Genomic DNA, 20556 nt, shown 5'->3' with positions numbered 1-20556 from the left:
TGAACAATATATCCAGACAGCAGTTTCTAACATAACTTTGCACTACTGGACCCTGATTCGCTTTGAAACTATCTCCCCAACAATAGAGCAATAATCTCATATAGTCTGTTTTCACAGTGAACTTCTGCAACTGGCTGTTGGAAACCACAAGAAACCTTTAATACCATATGTTCTGAAGCTGCAAGTCTGCTCAGTTTATTATGGAGTCCATCCCACTCACTTCATGCAGTTACTCTTTAATATTTATGTGAACTCCCACCCCCATCATGCATGAAGAAACTCAAGTTTAACAATGGTGTATAAATATTTAATAAAATGAGCTACTGAAGCAGGTTCCACAGGATTACGGGCCCATCTAGACCTTGGGATTTCTTTCATATTTTTCATAGGCAAATTCCTCTGTATGAGCTCTGTCATTCAGCAATCCAATAAAGTCTATCTCCAGCTGGAAAGGGCCATCTGCCTTGTCTCCCAGTGTGAATCCAACAGTACTAATCTGATAAAAGAAATTGGTTATTCATTTGGATATTGTTTCAAGTAATGGGGAGATTAGAGGTAGTAAAGCCTAGGAAACTTTTCCATGTTCTCCATACAGTGCATTGACCACACAAGCATATTCATGTTACAACAGGAATCTGTTCAAATGTGCAACACTGCTACAGCAAAATTAACTCCTAAAACACTTTGGATTAATACTACAGAATGTGATTAAGAGTGATATAATGTGCCCTTGTGTATTTTCTAAAGTCTTTGAACTATGTTGAGCTATATGGAAAAAGGAGTGTGTTATTGATCCTGGAAAAGCCCTGAAATTTTTAACCCAGGAAATTCTTCAATGCTGCAAATTTCTCTGATTCTGCCTTTAAGTATACTGCTAAATATGCAGACATTTATTCATGGCAAACTTCCCATTTGACATAATGACTATTTCCATGTAATTTAGGATTTCAAACTTAAGTAGCCTGCTAAAGGTTTTCACAAACAAAAATGTTAAAAGGATGGAGGCCATTGCGGAAGGGGGGGATGTAAGGAGGAAATGTCAGGTATTACACACAAGAATTCCCATACCCAATCAGACCAAGGAAAGTGCATGAAATTTTGTAGTAGCCAATTCTGGCTTATGTTACTCTAATAGTTTCTTTCTGGCCCTCATCAAACAGAGGGTGGCTAATGCCCTGAAATGTAAAGCCTCTCTTACAAGATTTTAGGTTTTATTTTTAATCTTCACTAATGTAACTCTGGATGTTCTCATTAACTGTACAAAAGGTATAATACTTTTTTGATCCTTAAGCCTGTAGTCTCAATGATATCTTGTGGTAAGGAGTCTGACAGGATAACGTTGAGTATTCTATTAGGTTTGTATTTAAGCTTTAATTTCATTGAATTTTCCTTGTTCTTATATCTGATTTACCTATTCTATCAATTGCTCTTTTGTATACCTTTACCATGTCTCATCTACAGTTTCAATTTCTTCATTCTTACTACTGAAGTGTTTTCATGCTGTTAATCACTTTCATCACCCCTCTCTGAACCCCCTATCTATTTTTTTTAACTGGGTTCTTAAATTGAACCCAGTATTCCAGGTGAGTACATAACATTGATTTATGTAATGGGTACTACATAAAATGACTCTTCTCCTTACATTGTTTGCTTACTTTTGACAAACTGTACATTGACCAGTCCTCAGTGATGACCAGCATTCTCTTGAGTTAACTTAGAACCCAGTAAGGTGTACAAATAGCCCATTGCTTCCAATGTGTCTCACCTTGCATTTGCCAACAGTGAATTTCATATGCTACAGTGTTACCCATTCACCTAGCTTTTGGTTTCTTCTGTCTTGACTATCCTAAAGAATTGTGAGCTATAAATTATCACCTCACTGCTCGCCCTTTTGAGGTTGCTAATACATATTTAATACCTGTCCTAGTACACCCCACTTTCTTGCCATAATTGACCATTTAGATCTACTTTTGACGGTTTTTTGTCTAAATGCAGGACTTTGCCTCTTCTCATCACTAGTTTTTCAAGGCTCTCTGAAAGCCTCAATAAATTGTCAACTGATTCTTAGTAACCACATCTCTTCAAATTTGTTTAGATCAGTGCTCTCCAAAGGGGGGTGCGCAAGACGATCGATTGCAGGGGTGCAGCAGGAGGCGCACCACCAGAGCAAAAAGGCGGCACAGCAGGAGGAGCACTGCAGGAGGGAGGAAAAAAGTGGGGGGGGGGAGGGGCAGGCCTGAGTCCTTCGGCCCATGGAGGAGCAGGGGCAGCCAGCGGCCGGAAAGAAGCGGCACTTTCCCCTTCAAAGCCGGCCGCAGAGAAACGGCGCTTTGAAGGGGAAAGCGCTGCTTCTCTCCAGCCACTGGCTGCGCAGCTGCCCCAGCTCCTCCTGAGTCCTCCGGCCTGTGCTCGCAGGGCTGCATTCCAAAAGGGGCTTTAGAGCTGCAGGCCAGGGCCCCAGGGCCCTGAAGCCCCTGCGTTCTGGGTGGCCCTGCCTGCCGCGGTGGGGGGACAGCTCCCAGAATCGTGGCCATGGGGATGGTACTGCACAGAGCCACCCGCACACCCCCCTGCACCAAACAGGAGCTGCCCCAGGTAAGTGCTCTGCACCCCCTGCCTGCCTCAGCCCTAAGCCTCCTCCCACACCCGGCACTCCCACCCTGAGCGCCTGCTATATCACCAAGTGTTAAACCAAGATTTTCAAAAATAATAAAGCATATTCAATCACATTGCTCACTAAATTAATAGTAATTTTTTTAATGAGCAAAAAGGGGTTTTGTACTGTTAAATATTTTTACATTTTTTTATTTAATCTTTATCTCATCGTTTAATTTCTATTTTTTGTGTATGTTTTATAATTTACACCCTATATTAGTACAGTAGTACATGTATATAATATATACATATATTGGGGGTACGTGCTCAAATTTTTTACCGATAGGAATGCGCAATCAAAAAAGTTTGGAGACCACTGGTTTAGATAAGAGATTTTTAATTAAATTTGGAATATTAAGAGGAAAGGTGAGAAACTAGATATATTTAATATCTGGAGAAAAAATACTGCAATTTCAAGTTCATATAGCTCTAGATACCTTGAAGAGTTTTAAATGGTCTTCACTTACACAGTTACTATCATTTAATGAGAATTTCAGTAGTATAAAGTGCAGAAACAACTTACCTTATCTAACCAGAGTGGGTGCTGATCATCCTGGATTCGCCCCCGACTTGAGAGAAAGAACTTGGAGAATGGAATCTGACAATAAGGAATACGGACTTTAGTTTTACATGTACACATACAATACTAGAAGAACCACTTTCCCCGAAAGACTTAATAACCCATTTTATGCTCTGTCTGGCTCCTGCAATAGTGCCAGTCATACACATGGAGTTAATACACAGAAGATGGACCAGATCAAACTTATTCTTTGTTTCCCTCTGAAGCCAGCTCCAGCCCTATACTCTTCTGTGGTGACTGTTGCTGGTTGCCCTGTGGAACTCCATGACCTGACCCTTTGACTAGACAGAATTATATAAGCTAGCTATTTTCTCGATAGAAAAAGAATAGCTGTTGGGGGAGCTTCTGTCAGTATTGATAAGCCAAAGAACTACGTATGCATAAATGCAGCAATCTTTAAAGCAATACAGTACTGAAGAGGATTAATCTTCCTCAGTCCCAAGGAAATATTCAAAGTTACCTTAATTTCCTGCCAGTATGGACCCCCTCGGGTGAATATGAAGTAATTGTACAGGTCATCCTTTTGATGGGAGAAGTATGGGTTTGTATAGATATTTATCATCCAGGGTCGACCATCACCACGAATGCGTAAATACAGACTATTGAAGTTTGACCAATCATAATACTTCTTCTTTTCAAACGCTCCCTAGAAGGTATAAATAAAGCATGTTATTGCAGCTCAATATTTCAATGAGAATTACTACTATGAAGACTACAGGTAACCACCACTTTGATCAATTTCCCCTTTCTGGGCACTCTCCTTATCCAAGCTATCTGCTGTGACCTACTGGAAACTGGAGGATAAGGAAAACTAGAGTGAGTGACTTCCACTATGCTATCAGTCACACAGAATTTCGGTAATGTGTTACAGGCCTCAAATGGGACTGAATGCTCAAACAGTGGTTCCCAAACTTGTTCCACCACTGATGAAGGAAAAGCCCCTGGCATGCTGGGCCAGTTTGTTTACCTGCCGCGTCCGGCCGATCACAGCTCCCAGTGGCTGCAGTTCGCTGCTCCAGGCCAATGGGAGCTCCTGGAAGCGGCAGCCAGTATGTCCCTCAGTCCATGCCGCTTCCAGCAGCTCCCATTGGCCTGGAGCAGCAAACTGCGGCCACTGGGAGCCGCGATCAGCCGAACCTGCGGATGCGGCAGGTAAACAAACCGGTCTGGCCCAGCAGGGGCTTTCCCTGCACAAACGATGGAACAAGTTTGGGAACCACTGGTCTAAAGATTCATGCTTGCTGTTTCTTCAATCACAACAAGTGAGACTTCATTTCCAGCACCAGATTACCCTCTCAAAGGTAGCAGACCTAACATCTGTTTTTACTTCCACACATAAAAAGGGGTGCCATAGTACATCAGACCAATGCTCCATCTAGCCCAGCATGCTTCAGAGGAAGGTGCAAGAAACCTCACAGATGGCAGATGTGGGACACCCTGCCCCCTATGAAAGTCTCGTTCTAATCCCGAATAAAAATCAGCTTGAGCCTTGAAACTAGCATTTATATAACTACCATCCTTTCCAAAATGTATTAGATGCTAACACTCTTGTTATCCATATAAATGTCCAATTCCTCTGACTCTTGCACACCTTCCTTATTTCATCACCTTTATTTTATAAGATGCAGCCCTGATCTTGCAACTTGTTCCACACAGGCAGACCTAAGCACCTACAAGGAGCCCCACTGAGATGAATAAGACTCTGGGGGAACACAGATTAGCATCCAGATTAGTCACTAAACCAATCATTTAAAACAAACCAATTCTGGATACAAAACTTTGTTGCAGGAGATCTTTGGTTTGTGGGGAGACCATACACAAGGTTGTCTTTTACTCAGTTATCAAGGTGCAGTAGGAAACCCACTTTATGCTGATAAAAAACAAAGTCATTTGAAAAGGAAGATCTAGCCCTGAGATAAGGCTTCATTGAGCCTGCTCACGAAGCAGGGCAACAATTACATCACTAAATGGATTGATGCAGTAGTGTCTCATTCCTTCAGATGCTCTGATACATTTGCAACAAGTAAAAGACCACTTATTCTGGCTGGTTTGACAAGCAGTTATACAGCCGTAAAACACAGGACAATAGATTTTCCTTTTAAATTCTCAAGAGATTCTGATCTTAGGTGAAAGGCTGCCTTTGTTTTAGTCAAATTGACACATTAAGTTGTTATAAATTTAAATTCAGAAACCTAATTAGCTAATACCAGTAAAAAGCGATAGTATGAGCTTTGCTTTTTTTATTCAATGGACAGACTGTGAAATGTGTGGAATAGTGAAAGTTCATCTGTAAGCTCCCTGCACCGTGCCAAGTAAACACATCAGTTATTCATATTCAGAAGAACGAGTACCCAAGGGGTAGAGGTTTCTCCAGTTGGGCGTGGCATGAAGTCAATTTTGTGCAATAAGACTGGGATGCATAGTATGTAACTTCAGCCTGTTTTTCTTTTTCTTGCATCAGGGAGCATTTATTTTCTTTCCTCATTTAAATTAAACATGACAATAAGGTATTCTTCTAGAGAGAGAATTTCCACCCAAGTCTCTACTGCTCCGGTCCTGATTGCAGAGAAATGCTGACTGATTCAACACAATGTTAATAACTTAAGTCACTAAGTTATACTCACCTTTGGCAGTTTGGCTCTCATTGCGCAATATCCACTGTATTCTGTCTCCCCATCACGAGGTGCTTCAGTATTGAGGGTCCCATACAGCAGAGCAGTCTGATTATTCTTACCCAGTTTTAGGTAGGCTTCACTTTTCCCTCCGATCTCTACGTCAGAAGAAACCACCCACTCATCTAAATCTTTCTGGCTGCGAAACTCCCAGACCACTCTAGTCTGTTCCAACAAGTACTCCTCTAAAGGATAGCCCTCAGGCCCTTTCCAGTGATCCACCAATTCCTTTTTTAGGATGCCAAAATGTTTCTTAATTCCATCCACTCCCTTCTCAAAGCTGAAATTCATCTTCCAAGGTGGAGTGTTATCAGGGGATGTCCCTGGTCTCCTATAGCTACTGTACAATTTTGGGATGCAATCAGTGAGGAGAGGTCCAAGCAAAGGATGCAAGGCATTTTGCCTATGGCACCTACTAGAAAGAAAGATACTGTCCAGCAGTTTAAAAGATAGAGCCATAACGATAAACAAGGTTGAAGAATAATCAGAATTCCTTAAGATAATTATCAGGTTGGAAACAAATTCTTCAAAAAAAGCCACTTAGATAGATCCTATTTTGGTTAATGTAGCTTGCCTCCACCTGTAATGAGAAGAAACAATTAGAGAAGCTATACCTGAAGCATTCTTGCAAGTTTATTTTAAAAGGGACACCAACTTGAAATCCAGTCAATTCAAAAAATATGAGTTAAAAGTAGTTTCAGGTACTACACCTGCTTAGCCCTCTTGTGAATTTACAGTAACATTTTCCTAATTTTTAAATACTTTTTGCCTGCCCTTGTTGTGTTGAAGACACACACAAACAGGAGAAAATGACTGACTTACACAAAGTACTGTCAAATGCATAAAGTAAATCAACTGAAAGATATTTCCCCATTTATTCTCTTTCCATTATAGTAAATTCAGGTGCTACTTGTAACAACAGTAGATACAACTTTTACAAAGAGATATAAAATTTTCAAGTTGATGGTGTACCTTTAAAGCAGCGGTTCTCAAACTTTTGTACTGGTGACCCCTGTCACACAGCAAGCCTCTGAGTGCGACCTCCCCCCCTTATAAATTAAAAGCATTTTTTTATATTTAACACTATTATAAATGCTGGAGGCGAAGCGGGGTTTGGGGTGGAGGCTGACAGCTCACGACCCCCCATGATAACCTCACGACCCCCTGAGGGGTCCCAACCCCCAGTTTGAGAACCCCTACTTTAAAGCATTGTGTGAACAGAATTTTGTGAACAATTTTGACCCAAACCAGTTATGGAATCATCATGTAGTAAACAGTGTTTTTAGGACAACTAAGTACAGATTAAATTACTAGGTTTCATGCAAAGGGAATTTCCACCTCACTTTTTTTTTTTTTTTTACTTATGTATGTTATTATCCATCTCAATAATTATTAATTTTCCAATTCATTACTGCATTTATTTTAGAGTTCATATCAAAGGCATCCCACTAGAAACTCACAGACTGAAAGATGCTCATGTCTGATAACCCAACCACATAATTTCTTATAAAATATTTTTAAAAGTTGAAAAGTTTCTGTAGCTGGATGGAACTAAGTGTGCAGGGAATACTCTAAGCAAAAGAGAGAACTGAAGAAAGGAGAAAAAAAAGAAAAGAAAAAAAAAAGGCATGTTAGCTCAAAAAATACACATTTCATCTCTGTATAAATAGCTCCTAAATACCCTACCATAACTGTTAGAGGACTCCTGAATTCTAATCAACAAATCTGAACACAATTTCAAGATAACTATAATGTCTGGGAATAATCACTACCTATGTGCACCATAGCCTGACAGGAAGTGAAAGGAGAACTGCAGATATGTAATTGCATAGAAATATTCACAGCCTAGCGATTAACATGAAGACTGGGACTCAGACTCTAAGGTCAGTGGTATCCAGATACCACAGTGTGTTGAATTCTGTCACAGGACAGGAGAAGGTCACTTGACAAAGGTAGACCTTATAGTGCAATAGCTCAGCCCCTGCTTTTACATCCCTTATTTAGGCACAAGTTAAAAGACAATCCTGAAGAAGACGTCAACCTCATCTAAAGAAGTCATGGAACAAATGTTATGAAAGACCAGATTCAGTCCGACATCCCTTGTAATCTTTGTTCTGATAATATCATCCGATGTTGGCCATTCCTGTAACTGAAGCAATCTGGAATCTAACGTGGGAAAAAACAGAAACTCCATACTAGGACAGCAATGGCCCATCTCATCTTCTATCTCAGCAGTTCTCAAACTGTGGGTCGGGATCCCAAAGAGGGTCGCAACCCCATTTTAATGGGATCGCCAGCATAGGCGCCGACTTCTTCTGGTGCCAGTGGGTGCTCGACCCCACTCTGCCCCTGGCCCAACCGTGACTCCACCCCTGCCCTGCCCCCTCCCACCCCCATTCCAACCCCTTCCCCAAAGTCCCCACCCCAACTCCGCCCCCTCCCTGCCCCTATTGGACACCTTCCCCAAATCCCCACCCCAGCCCTGCCTCTTCCCCACCTCCTCCCCTGAGCGTACCACATTCCCACTCCTCCCCCTCCCCACCAGAGCTTGTTACGCCACGAAACAGCTGTTTTGCAGTGGCAAGTGCTGGGAGGTAGGCGGAGGAGCGAGGACGCTGCGCGCTCAGGGGAGGAGGCGGAGGTGAGGTGAGGTGAGATGGAGTGGGGAGGGGAGCTTAGCTGCCGGTGGGTGTAGAGCACCCACTAATTTTTCCCTGTGGGTGCTCCAGCCCCAGAGCACCCACGGAGTCGGCACTCACGGTCACGAGGGCTGGCTTAGACTTGCTGGGACCCGGGGCCAGACCTGAAGCCCGAGGTATTCAGCCCTGGGCAGCAGGGCTCAGGTTACAGGCCCCCTTTTGGGGCTGAAGTCCTTGGGCTTCAGCTTTGGCCTCCCCACCTGGGGAAGTGGGACTTGGGCTTTCGCTTTGCCTCCTCTTCCCCACTCGGGGCGATGGGGCTCGAGCTTTGGCTCAGGCTTCAGTTCCCCCCTCCTGGGGTCATGTAGTAATTTTAGTTGTCAGAAGGGGGTTGTAATGCAATGAAGTTTGAAAACCCCTGTGGTATCTTGTCTCCAACAGTATCAAATGCCAGATATGGAAAAACTGAAAAGCCCATAATTCATCTGCACAATATTCTTCCCTGCGGGGAACGTGGCAGAGTCAGTAAGAGGCATAGGCCTGGTCTACACAGAATTTTACATCAGTATAGCTACATCTCTTCGGGTGTGAAAATCCACATCCCTGAGAAATTTAGCTAAACCCACCTAACCCACTGTGTAGACAGCACTAGGTTGAAGGAATAATTCTTCCGTTGACCTAGGCTATGTCTACACTACCACTTATATTGGCATAACTTATGCCACTTATGTTTTTTCACACCTCTGAGCAACTTAAGTTACATCGACATAAGCACCGGTGTGGACAGCGCTATGTTGGCAGGAGCGCTTCTCCCACTGACATAGCTACTGCTGCTCATTGGGGTGGTGTAATTATGTTGACAGGAGAGCTCTTTTCCATCAGCATAGAGCGGTTGCACAAGAGATCTTACAGCTGTGCTGCTGTAAACTATCTAGTGTAGACATGGCCCTAGCTACTGCCTCTTGGGGAGGTAGATTATATATGTCAATGGGAGCATCCCTCCCGTTGGCATAGGCAGTGTCTACACTGAAGCACTACAGCAGCGTAGCTGTAGCATTTTAAGTGTAGATCAGTCCATAGGGAAGAGCACAGCAGCTGAACCATAATGCCATATGGACTGCTATGTTCCTTTTATCTGGCATTCAGTTATGATCTTTCAGATGCAAATATGCAGGAAGTCTAAGCAGTCATACTGTACCTTCCCTCATTCTGCCTGTCATTATTAAGCATCACTCACCCACCTTGCATGCCTAACAGATCACATTTAGGCTACCACCATAGAAATGCCAGGAAGAGTTAAATTGGCCGGAGGATTTAAGATGGCAGATTGCAGCCGAAAACATTCCCAAAAATGCTTTTAAAGCTTCCACCCCGAAGTAGTATGACAATCTTCCCCTTAGGAGAAGAAAGGATGTTCTCTGTATTCTTTTTAGACGGCTACCCTCCCCCCCACCCACACACTTTTCCCTCTATTTCACATCCCTAATGTTCACAGCCCCATGTATTGGCTATTATAATTTCAGACAAGTAAAACTAGAATGGATTGGACTTGCTATAGAAATTGACCTGACATTTTAAAATACACTATTTTCTCTGGGATTTTAAGAAAGGTGTTCAAGATAAATATTATTAAAGTGCCAATAATGCTCAACAGTTGTACTTGTTCTTTCCCCATGGGAATTCTTAATTCAAAAGTCCAACTTCCCTACCCCAGAGTTTCTTCTGAACGTTGATGTCCCATATAATTCAAAGTTAAAATTTTTTGTGGAACATCAGCAGGACTCTTATCTCCAACCCTCTGCATTTGCTTATCCTCCAGTCCTTCTCATTTTCTTCCTCTCTTTTCCCCTTTTTCTTCTCCTTTCCTTGCAGTGTCAGAAGCAGTTACAAAGGAGCAACTAACTCAAGCACAGAAGCACTTTACATGTAGTACTGACTGCATCAGGAAACTAGATCAGTTATAATTAGTTTGCCATTTGCCTCTACAGCCAGCTTCAACACTAGCACTGTGCTACTCTGAAGCAGCTGTTGCTAGTTGTCCTGTCTGAGTCTGCCACCTAACCAATGATATGTCCAGGCAGTCAGTAGCAGACCAAAGATTAGAAAGCATGACAGAAGAACATGTATGTCAAAAAAAGAAGAAAGTGTTGCTTATCCAGCACATAACTGCTATGAGAGTGGAGAAATAGACTGTAGCATTATTGTTATTCTCATGTCCCATGTTTGCTTCTTGACAGACCAAGGGATACATGTTGTAGCCTAAAATCATTTTTAGGACAAGGAATTCCCACCCCATAAACACACACACTACTGTTCAATCAGAATGGCTGGCAAGGAAAGCGCTCAAGTTTTGCAGTTCCCTGCTGGCAAGGGATGAAGTAACGATCCTCCCTAAAACAAAGTACAGTTACTAACTAAAAGAGAATTGACAGTCCTAGGAATGTTATGCAGACCTCAGCCCTTCCAAAGTGCAGTGAAGATTAATAGGCCAGGCTCAACATAGATTTATTCTGGTCCCCCATAGGCTTTGGAGAGAGATGGATTGGCAAATTTACTATTCATTCTGTAAATTACATTACAGTTCTGATTTCCACTTTAAAAGCATGTAAACACTGATCTAAGAGACAGAGTGCTGATAAAACTTAACTGTTATAGAACTTCAATTTAGTCAGTTAAGTAGAAATTATTTGCATAAATTTTTATAAGTAAAGTCAGATTTCAGCACATATATTAGTGGAGGGCTCTTTTACTCTTTAGCAAAGACATTCTTTTTCCAAAATATTAATTTATCACAGACGTTAAAACAACTCAAAAGAGAGTTTTAAACAGTCTGACTAAAAATCCCTTCTCTCAGGGGCTCAATTTTTACTCTTTTTACCTTTGTGATGTCACCATTTCACTAGTTTTCTGGTCATCATAGAATTTTCAGTGGAAGCAGAACCCAGATTTCTAAAGTACAACACAAGCAGGGAAGGGGAGGAGTGAAAAACAATCTTAAAAAAAAGCCATTCCGTCCTTTATATAGATCACAGAGAAGCAAATCAGAGCAAAAGCCCAATTTATTCTTCTTTGCAGGTAACCTTTAAAGTTTGCCTTAGCAGGCACCTCACTGCCTACTCTCCAGGGGTCCTCAGAGACCTTTGGAGAGCTGGGGTTCTACCGAATCTGCAGCATTTTGTGACTATAAACAAATGCACCCAGAGCAGAATAATCCCCATGCATTCACCCCCCCTTAACACACAAGCGCTCCCACCATGCTCTCCTCTGCACTCCTATGCACTCAGTTAAGCTCTGCCCTAACTAACAGGTTATTTTCTCTAATCCCCCTGATGTGTGAGGGCGTGGGGGGACATGACACATAGCACAAAGGAGCTCCGCCATTTACCTCTGAGGGGCCAACCCCACCGTTTCCAGACATGATTACAGCAGCCCTGGACGCCACTCTAGGGCTAGCTCGGCAGCATCATGTCACGACGCGGTGACTGTCTCAAGGCGCCCGGCTGCAGCAGCCTCCCCAGACCAGCTCATTGGAGAACACCAGGCTGGGGGCGCTGATCGGTGCTGAGGAGAAACGGGCCGATGCCAGGCAGAAACCTCCTCCCCGCAGACCAGCCCCACTCCCCGGGGGTAGGTTGGCCACCCGCCTCTCCCAAGCTAGCCCGCCGTAGGACAACCACGCCCCCCTCCAACGGCCTCACCTGACACCAGAGACCACAGGCTTCCCCTTTACCACAGGCAGCTCAGCCTCTAGCGACCCGGTCCGCCGCATTCAGCCCCCGTCAGGGGAACCCTGGCCGCGTCGCAAAGGTTCCGCACCCCCCTGAGGCGCTGCAACGCTTTGGCGGACTAGCTTCAAGTGGGAGCGAGTTACTCGGAACCTCAGTGCTCACAGTTACAGCCACCGCAGTCCCCGCTCAGCCTGCATGTCATTGTCTGCAGCTGGGTTCCCTAGTGTGTGTGTGCGCGCGTCCCTCCAGGATACAGATCCCTCTGCCAGGAGGCAGCATCACCTACTAGTTAGAACAAGGGCTGGGGATCAGGTTTCCTGGTTTTTATTCCCAACTGTATCACTATCTCCTTGTGTGATACTGAGCAAGTCACTCGTGTTCGTCAGGTGTCTCTTAAAGGTTTCCTAGCCACAGAGAGGTTGTGAAGGTTAATCGTTAATGCTTGTAAAGTGTTTCTGAGATCCTCAGCTGAAATTTTTTAAATTAGATTTATAAGTGCAAAGTATTATTTAATTGTACATGTAGTTTTATTGAAACATCAAAAGGGTTTTTTTTCTGTATGCTATGAACAGCATTAAGGATTTGTTTTTCATTATATGAACTGTTAACTAGTTAAGCTTGTGATACTTAGTACAGTACAGGCTAATTTATACTACATTGAAAGTATCCAGAATAACGACGATACTCTGTGGTGTTATGGAAGGTCAGAGTTAAGGCTGTTTAGAGCAGTGGTTCTCAAAGCTGGTCCGCCGCTTGTTCAGTGAAAGCCCCTGGCACGCTGGACCGGTTTGTTTACCTGCCGCCTCCGCATGTTTGGCCGATCGCGGCTCCCACTGGCCGCGGTTTGCAGCTCCAGGCCAATGGTGGCTGCGGAAGCGGCAATGGCCAAGGGACTTGCTGGCAGCCCTTCCCGCAGCCCCCGTTGTCCTGTGGCTTTCCCTGAACAAGAGGCGAACTGGCTTTGAGAACCACTGGTTTAGAGTACCTTAACTATATCATTGATACATCTCAACATCTGTTGTTGGGGGTTTTAAACACTACCTTCACGTTCATGGCTTTCCAATATCAATGATATTTAATGGAACCCCCCTAGATTATATATACTGATTTACAATCTTAACTATAATTTACTGAAGATTTTTGTCTTGATTACAAAAGTAATTATTCTTAATAACAACCGTTAGTCCTTATCTAAACATATGTACAGCTAAGAAAATGTCTTGCCAACTGCAGAACCTCATGCAGAATCAGGGACGAAGTATGCAATCTGTGCTTTAAGAAAAGAAGGTTATATTCTATTCTCCAGGGGCAAATCTTGAATTCTATAATATTTCTTATATGATACCTATCACCATGGTATGCTATCTGAGCACTTCGCTCCGTCAAAACTCTCTGAAGTCAATGGGAAATTTGCTCAAGTACAACCTAAGTAAAAACGTCAGGTTGTACTCTCATATGTACAGCTAGCTGACTGTTTCGAAGTTTGTGTGGTCATGAAGCCGCAGTGCTCTATATCTTAACTTATTAAAAGGTGATTTTATAAACCCACTCTCATGATTGAACCCATTCAGTTATAAAAACAACAGGATACATTCTGTCCTCATTTCGGGCCTGATCCTGCACCAGTGAAAAGAAAAGGAGTACTAGTGGCACCTTAGAGACTAACCAATTTATTTGAGCATAAGCTTTCGTGAGCTACAGCTCACTTCTCACGAAAGCTTATGCTCAAATAAATTGGTTAATCTCTAAGGTGCCACTAGTACTCCTTTTCTTTTTGCGAATACACGGCTGCTATCTGAAACCTGCACCAGTGAAGTCAGTGGGAGTTAGATCGCTGACTTTCAGTGGAAGCAGGATCGAGCTCTTGAGCCCTAATCCTGAAACAAGCTATGCATCATGACACTTGCACCTCTAAGGAGCCCTACTGACGTCAGTGGGGCTTTGTCCAAGGTGTCGGTGCTTACTTTGCTATCTAGTCAATTTCAAGCCTCAGTTCAAAGTATTTTTGCGTATTACACACACACCTTTGTAGTCGTGTCCCCCCTCCCTCCCAGTTTGGAGACTTCACAGTCACAGTTTCCCGTGTTTTAAATATTTTCTCTCCCCAGTTGCGCTATGAAAGCCCCACCCAGACAGGGGGGCAATCGGCCTGACTCTCCGGGACGGCAGCGAACGTGTCTGCGCTCAGAGCGCTGCCAGATGCCCTGAGACACCAGCCCGCACTGGAAAACGGAGAAGAACATACTTCTCCGCAATCCCTGTCGGCCCCAGTCACCCGGGAGCCACGAGCTGCAGCGCACGGGCGGCCCGGGGCGCCGAGGGGCCGTGGCGGCAGGCGCGAGGCTGCGGTGACAGACACCCCCGCCCCACGGGTGACTCCGCGTCCCAGCAGCCCCCCCACAGGCACGTGCACCCGGCCCAGGCCCCGCCCCCTCTGCCAGTGGCTGCGGAGGCCCCGCCCCGGAGGGCGGGGCGGCGCGGGGCGCATGCTCGGTGCCCTTTGTGTCCAGGGCGGTCGGGCGGCGCGGGGGAGGCCGAGCCGCTCTCAGTGCCGCACCGTCCGCGGGCCCCTCAGCGCGGCGGAGCCGGCCCCGCCATGGTGAAGAAGCGGAAAGGCCGGGTCCTCATCGACTCCGACACCGAGGACAGCGGCAGCGAGGAGAACCTGGACCAGGTACGCAGCTGAGCGGGAGGCAGGGCCGGGGCCTGGGCTCGGGCTCGCTGCTCGGAGCACACGGCTGGGCGCCACTGTCCCCCCGCCGGGGCCGGCCGGAGCTCGCTCCGCCCTGCTGGGGGAGGCCTTGGACCCCCCTCCCCTTGCGGGGATGGGGTCCCGATTGGGCTCCGGGGCCGCGGGAGAGACCCCCGGGCATAGCGCATGTGGGGGGAGGGAGGCAGCGGGTGCTGGTAGAGAGTAGCCCGGCACTTGGGGGTGGCATGGGGTGAAATTGGCGTGGGGTGGTGGGGCCCCCTGCGGGAGGCGGGGGGTGACAACAGAAGCTCTAGAGCCCTGGATACAGGTGTTAATTATGGTACACCCCCCTGGGGATATAAGAATCCATGGAAACCTTGGCATCAATTTGGACTAGAATGTGGGGCAGAGGGTAAATGTCTGTGCTGTAGAATGGTGGCTACTTTCATCCAGGCCTTGGAAAGAGCTCTTTCATAGCTAATCTTACTTGCTAGGAAAAGGTGTTAGCATGTTCTGTTTTAAAGATGAAGGTCTGAGGGTCAGGTAGGCTGCTAAAAGTTGGAGGAATTTTGGTGCTCTAAAATGCTTTCATCCCCTGGACTTAGTTCCTGGTGCTGGCTCCATGGGAAAAGTGTCACTCAGTTGCTGATGCTTGTCAGATTGAAGGTTCAGGTGGCCTATGCCTATAGGTACACCAAAAACTGCAGGAATAAGTGGAATATAGAACAGTTAAAAGAACAGTTAGTTTTCTCATGGTATTTCAGATGCTAGGAGACCAATTAGGGGAAGATAAATATAATCAGGTCCCCTCTCTCTCCAGACCCTCTAGCACCGTATGTCCATAGAGGGTCAAGATGGGCTACTGTGGGAATTATTAATACACATTCATTAGTTTCCACTGAGCTGCAGTGGCTGAACCTGGGGAGCTCAATTGGTGGGACATTACTTGAGGTTAGGAGCCCAGAAAAAGTAATGAGGTAGAGTGTCTGCACATCTCAAGAGGAATCCAAAAGAAAAATACTATATCTGTCATTAATTGAAGTGCATGAGAGCTTCAAAAAAGGCATGGAAGTTAGACTCCACTTCTTTTGCCCTGTGGAGTGGACTTTGTTCAAAAGACATCCCATCTTTTTAATTTTCCTGTAATCTTAACAGTCACTGGTGATGTGATATATTTCTGTACAGTATATATTATAACTCACATAAGGAGGTTCATCCAGTTGGGTATCTTGGTTAAATATTCTTAAGCATGCATATATCTGAAGCGGATGCAGGTACTGGTCCATTAACTGGTAACTTCATAGGAGAAGCTTTTGTTGTGTTGGGAAATAAAACAAATTTAAACAAAGTTTTGTTGTTTGGCATTTTGATAGAAAGATGAAGAATGAACATCGCATGGAGACTGAATTTGTCTATGACCCAGAGAGGTGGCTCCTTCAGGAAAGGTTGAGAAATAGTAGTGGAGCAGTGATAGGAAAACTTGCACAGATGCTATGGTTTTATCTCTGTTCTTTGCGTGAATAATGAACTTCAGTCTCTAGGGCTTTCAGCTCTTCACCATCACTAAATTCATACTAATTTCACAGTGTTAAACAGCCTGAGAATGACCACAAGCCAGGGCTAGAGCAGGCTGGCATTGGCCAGAGAAGAGGAACATTGTGCGTGAGGGGAGCTTGTGGGTCCCCTCCCCCATACACTATAAACATGTGTTCACAGTTGTGGGTGAAGTAGTCGATGGCTCCATCAAAGCTACCCATCTACGCCTACTGTTCCACAGAGGCCTTTGAGACAGCCATATTAGCTGCTCACATGTATTGGACTTCAGGCTCAGGTAGCAGAGATGCAGTTTTATCTTCTGTGGCTCCACTGGGAAAGCATATGCTAAATAGGGCCCTGACTGGTGCCTCCCCTCTAGCCTTGCAGCATATAGTCTTTTGGTAAATTGGAGAAGAAGGAACCCTTCAGAATAGTTACTCAGAAAAGAAAAAAAATGGTCAAGAATAAAAGGACAATGGTGACAGTGTGAGGGGATACACGGGGAGGTGGGGTGAGGGATGCTATTCAGCCATTTCTGTGCAAGTGGTTAGGAGTTCCAACAAAAAAGGTCAGGAACCACTGCTTCAAAAAAATTACAATCTTATATAAACTTAATCTTCTGATGTTACATGCCTTTGTTTCAGAGAGAGGCTTGAAAAAACCACTTGCCAGTGGAAGCTTTCTTGGCAAGTGTGCTGACCTAAGCCATCAATTTCTGCAGAATTTACATGCATTTAAAAAATGAAGTTCCAAATCATATGGTTGTGAGGTAAACCTTCCATTTGTGGAAACTATTTGTAAACCAGTTTAGTGTTATCTTCCCAAGACTGCAAAAGTTCCCATGTGGTGATGCTGCTACTGATAGCTTAAGTTCAGCAGCAGCAGCAGCAAAGGATTTTAGAGAATCTGCTGTTCAGAAGGACGCAGGCAACATCTAAACTGTAGAGTCATGTCAATTTCATGTGGTTGCTTGTGTTCCTTGAAAGAGCTAGGAATGGAGCCAGGGAGTGGAGTTATTCATGGTGGGAGAGTCCAGAAATAAGGTAAGGTTAGAGAAGTTGTGACTCTTTACATCCTTACAGCAAACAGAAGACAAACAGCTCCTCTTCCTTTTAACAGCTAGGGAGGGTTGACACTTCTGGTTTATCACAGTGGTTCTCAAAGCTGGTCCGCTGCTTGTTCAGGGAAAGCCCCTGGTGGGCCAGTTTGTTTACCTGCCGCGTCCGCAGGTTCGGCTGATTGCGGCTCCCACTGGTCGCTGCTCCCACTGGTCGCTGCTCCAGGCCATTGGGAGCTGCGGGAAGCAGCGCGGGCCGAGGGATGTGCTGGCTGCCCTTCCCGCAGCCCCCATTGGCCTGGAGTGGCAAACCACGGCCAGTGGGAGCTGCGATCGGCCGAACCTGCGGATGCGGCAGGTAAACAAACTGGCCCGGCGCACCAGAGGCGTTCCTTGAACAAGTGGCGGACCAGCTTGGAGAACCACTGGTTTATCAGACACAAACTAGCCAAGGCTGCTGCAGAACATAGAATCCCAGCACCCAGCTCCACCTAGCTGAGGTAGTAGGAGTTTATTTTATTGCCCCTGGACCCATTAGTGGAGCCCTTGATTCTTGACAGTTGATATTTACTTTTGGCTAATATTTACTCCTCTTGATAATGTATTTTTATTTTCATTCCCAGTTTTTGAAAGTGCTCATTAGAACTTTGAGTTGTGGGAGCATGACTCTGCTAATTTACAATCTTCCAGCCTGAGGCCTGCCATATGAATGTGTTTATACAAAGATTTAGTATGTCATTTTATTGTAGTTATGGGATGTGAAGAGGGATTGAATGGACCAGTTAGGATTCTGAATCGTGTATGTCTTAATGTCTTTGCAACTTTAAAATAACTTACTTTAAAAGTATATAACTACTAACATACTTCAAAAAATGAGATTACGTAGGAATTACCTGATTAGTTAGAGGCAGTTGGTCTTTGGGTCATGCAACAATGCACTTAAAGTGTCTGTAACGCACTTTGCCGTGTGGCATCACGCACCTTGCCGTGTGGCATCACCAAAAGGTAATCTGTCTCTGAAAGTAATCAGTCTTGATGCTGTGTCTCTTTTCAAAGTAAACAGTAATAATGATACCTAGCACTTATGGCTTGTCATCTTCAAAATTTTTTTCCAGAATTGATCTGTTTTTATTTTCATGTAATACAAATACAAACACAAACTTGATGATTGACGCTGACTGAGAGACCTACTGTTTTTGGAAAGTACTTGGATACTATAGAGAGGGGTACAAATATAAAAGCATGGATTAGCAGGTCCAGTTATTTGTCTTTAAAATAAGTGTAAACTATTTTTGTACTAGGAGCTACTGTCTTTGGCCAAACGGAAACGCAGCGACTCTGAGGAAAAAGAGCCACCTGTTAGCAAACCAACAGCTTCTTCAGACTCTGAGACCTCAGACAGTGATGATGAGGTAAGTTTGACACGGTATATCTGAGTTGCTATAGCTTTTGTCTTGAGAGTTCTGACATTATTAGCAGTGATAATATTTTTATTATACAGTATGCTCAGAACCATTGTGTATAGACACACATAAAGTGAGGCTGGCCTCTCTGAGAGGCTTAACTAAGCCTAGAGAAAATAGCTTCAGAAAGAACATTTTTCTTTCTCTTTCACTTGGAATTCAGCAAATGCAGAATTGTAGTTGTATGCTCGGTACACTGAATATCTTTCGAAAATTCAGCACTTGTTTAATGCTATGAAAAAATGGCTTAAATGTTTTTTGACCTGCGTGCTTAAAACTACTGCTTTCCTCATATGATATTGTCATAGGTGAGATCTGTGGAGGTGCTTGAGAGCCCTTCAGTTTGAGGGACTGCTTGTTTTAGAACTTGAGTATTCTTGGGAGTTGAGGGGCTTGGCGTTAGAACTGCCCTTTGCATTGTTCCTCTCTAACTTCCTCCAGAAAACCTTGTCTGAAATAGCCCAGATTTGATGATCATCAGCATGCTACAGAGCACATCTTTTTACCAGAGCTTTTGAGGAAGTGGGATGCCTGGGGAGAGCAAGATATTTCTGATCTCTCTTGTTCTAAGGGTTTGCCTGACTATTTCTGTTATATGGTAAGGCCTGGCTGTTGGCTTTGGTTTTTTTTGTTTGGTCTTGGTGTGTAGGAATTCTAGAACTGGGGATCGGTACCTCCTAATTTCATTTTTATTAAAAATTAAAATAAAAATGACCCAGTAAGACAGAAAAATTAACAAGCTGTTTGCGCAACTACATGAGTAAAAATATTCAGTTGCAATGTTGGGCTCAAGAGTCTGGAAATGTTACAGTTAGCTTTACAAACATCTTTCTGCAGGAAGTTTCTTCAGTTCTTCTGTTCTAAGTGGAGTGATGGTTCATTCCACCCTTTAAAAATGGTCACACCAGGAGCTGTGGAATTCTTCTTTCTATAATTGCAAGAAAGAACATTTTTGACAATTTGAAAACCACTGGCTGTTTATCATTGGTCTACACTATTCTCCCAAATTTCTAGCACGTAGTAAAGTGTTCTTCCAATAAATATAAATGAGTAGGAAGAATGTGTTTGGCTATAGTTCTCCTGCTGAGACATTTATAGAAAACAAGGATTGAAACAAAACTGTGGTGTTAAGTCTTTAAAGAAGGAGATGATGCTGTGAAGCTTCATTCCAATGACTTTCTAATATATTTAGTACATCTTTGAGATCTACAGATGAAAAATGCTATATCAGAGCTTGGTGGTATTATTAACAAGTACATTATTTTATTTGATGACTGTTGGCTTTTAATCACTTATCTTATGCATTCTGATTTTCTGGCACACAGCTGATTTGTTCTAAATGTAGTGTACATCTTGGGGATGTGAAAAATTCAGTTCCTCGTCATTGACTGTCTTGTCACTTTGCGCAAGTATTTATATTCAGTTTTTTGACTCTGAATAAATACAAATAAAAAAAACCTGTCCATACATATTCTGAAGTTTAATTTAGGATTTGATTGCATCACGATTCAGTCGTCAGACCTCCATATTCACT

General features: G+C 44.0%; 2 protein-coding genes across 5 annotated transcripts in view; one reads left to right on the top strand and one right to left on the bottom strand.

Annotated features, from left to right (window-relative positions):
• Positions 1-135: 135 nt before the first annotated feature.
• On the bottom strand, positions 136-12342 carry NDUFAF1 (NADH:ubiquinone oxidoreductase complex assembly factor 1). Of its 4 annotated transcripts, none has more exons than XM_048853152.2 (6): positions 12245-12339; positions 11425-11495; positions 5860-6487; positions 3696-3881; positions 3179-3253; positions 136-496 (listed from the first exon to the last, which is right to left on the bottom strand). In XM_048853152.2, the coding sequence occupies exons 3-6, from the start codon at positions 6364-6366 to the stop codon at positions 356-358; spliced, it is 909 nt and encodes a 302-aa protein (XP_048709109.2). In that variant the 5' UTR covers positions 6367-6487; positions 11425-11495; positions 12245-12339; the 3' UTR covers positions 136-355. The 4 variants fall into 4 exon arrangements, with proteins under 4 accessions (XP_048709109.2, XP_048709110.2, XP_048709112.2 ...); XM_048853153.2 differs by lacking the exon at positions 12245-12339 and adding an exon at positions 11932-12210; XM_048853155.2 differs by lacking the exon at positions 11425-11495 and having other exon boundaries at positions 12245-12342.
• Positions 12343-14760: 2418 nt separating this feature from the next.
• The window catches only part of RTF1 (RTF1 homolog, Paf1/RNA polymerase II complex component), a 55041-nt gene continuing 49245 nt past the window's right edge, over positions 14761-20556 (top strand). Inside the window, exons 1-2 of the mRNA XM_048853138.2 lie at positions 14761-14948; positions 18861-18971. Of these exons, the coding sequence (XP_048709095.1) occupies positions 14871-14948; positions 18861-18971 (189 nt within the window). The 5' untranslated portion in view covers positions 14761-14870. The remainder of the gene's footprint in view (positions 14949-18860; positions 18972-20556) is intronic.

Source organism: Caretta caretta, chromosome 6 (genome assembly GCF_965140235.1).
Source record: "Caretta caretta isolate rCarCar2 chromosome 6, rCarCar1.hap1, whole genome shotgun sequence".
NCBI classification, from domain to species: Eukaryota; Metazoa; Chordata; order Testudines; family Cheloniidae; genus Caretta; species Caretta caretta.
Note: the sequence above shows the minus strand (reverse complement) of the source record. Positions and strands in the feature narration are given on the sequence as shown.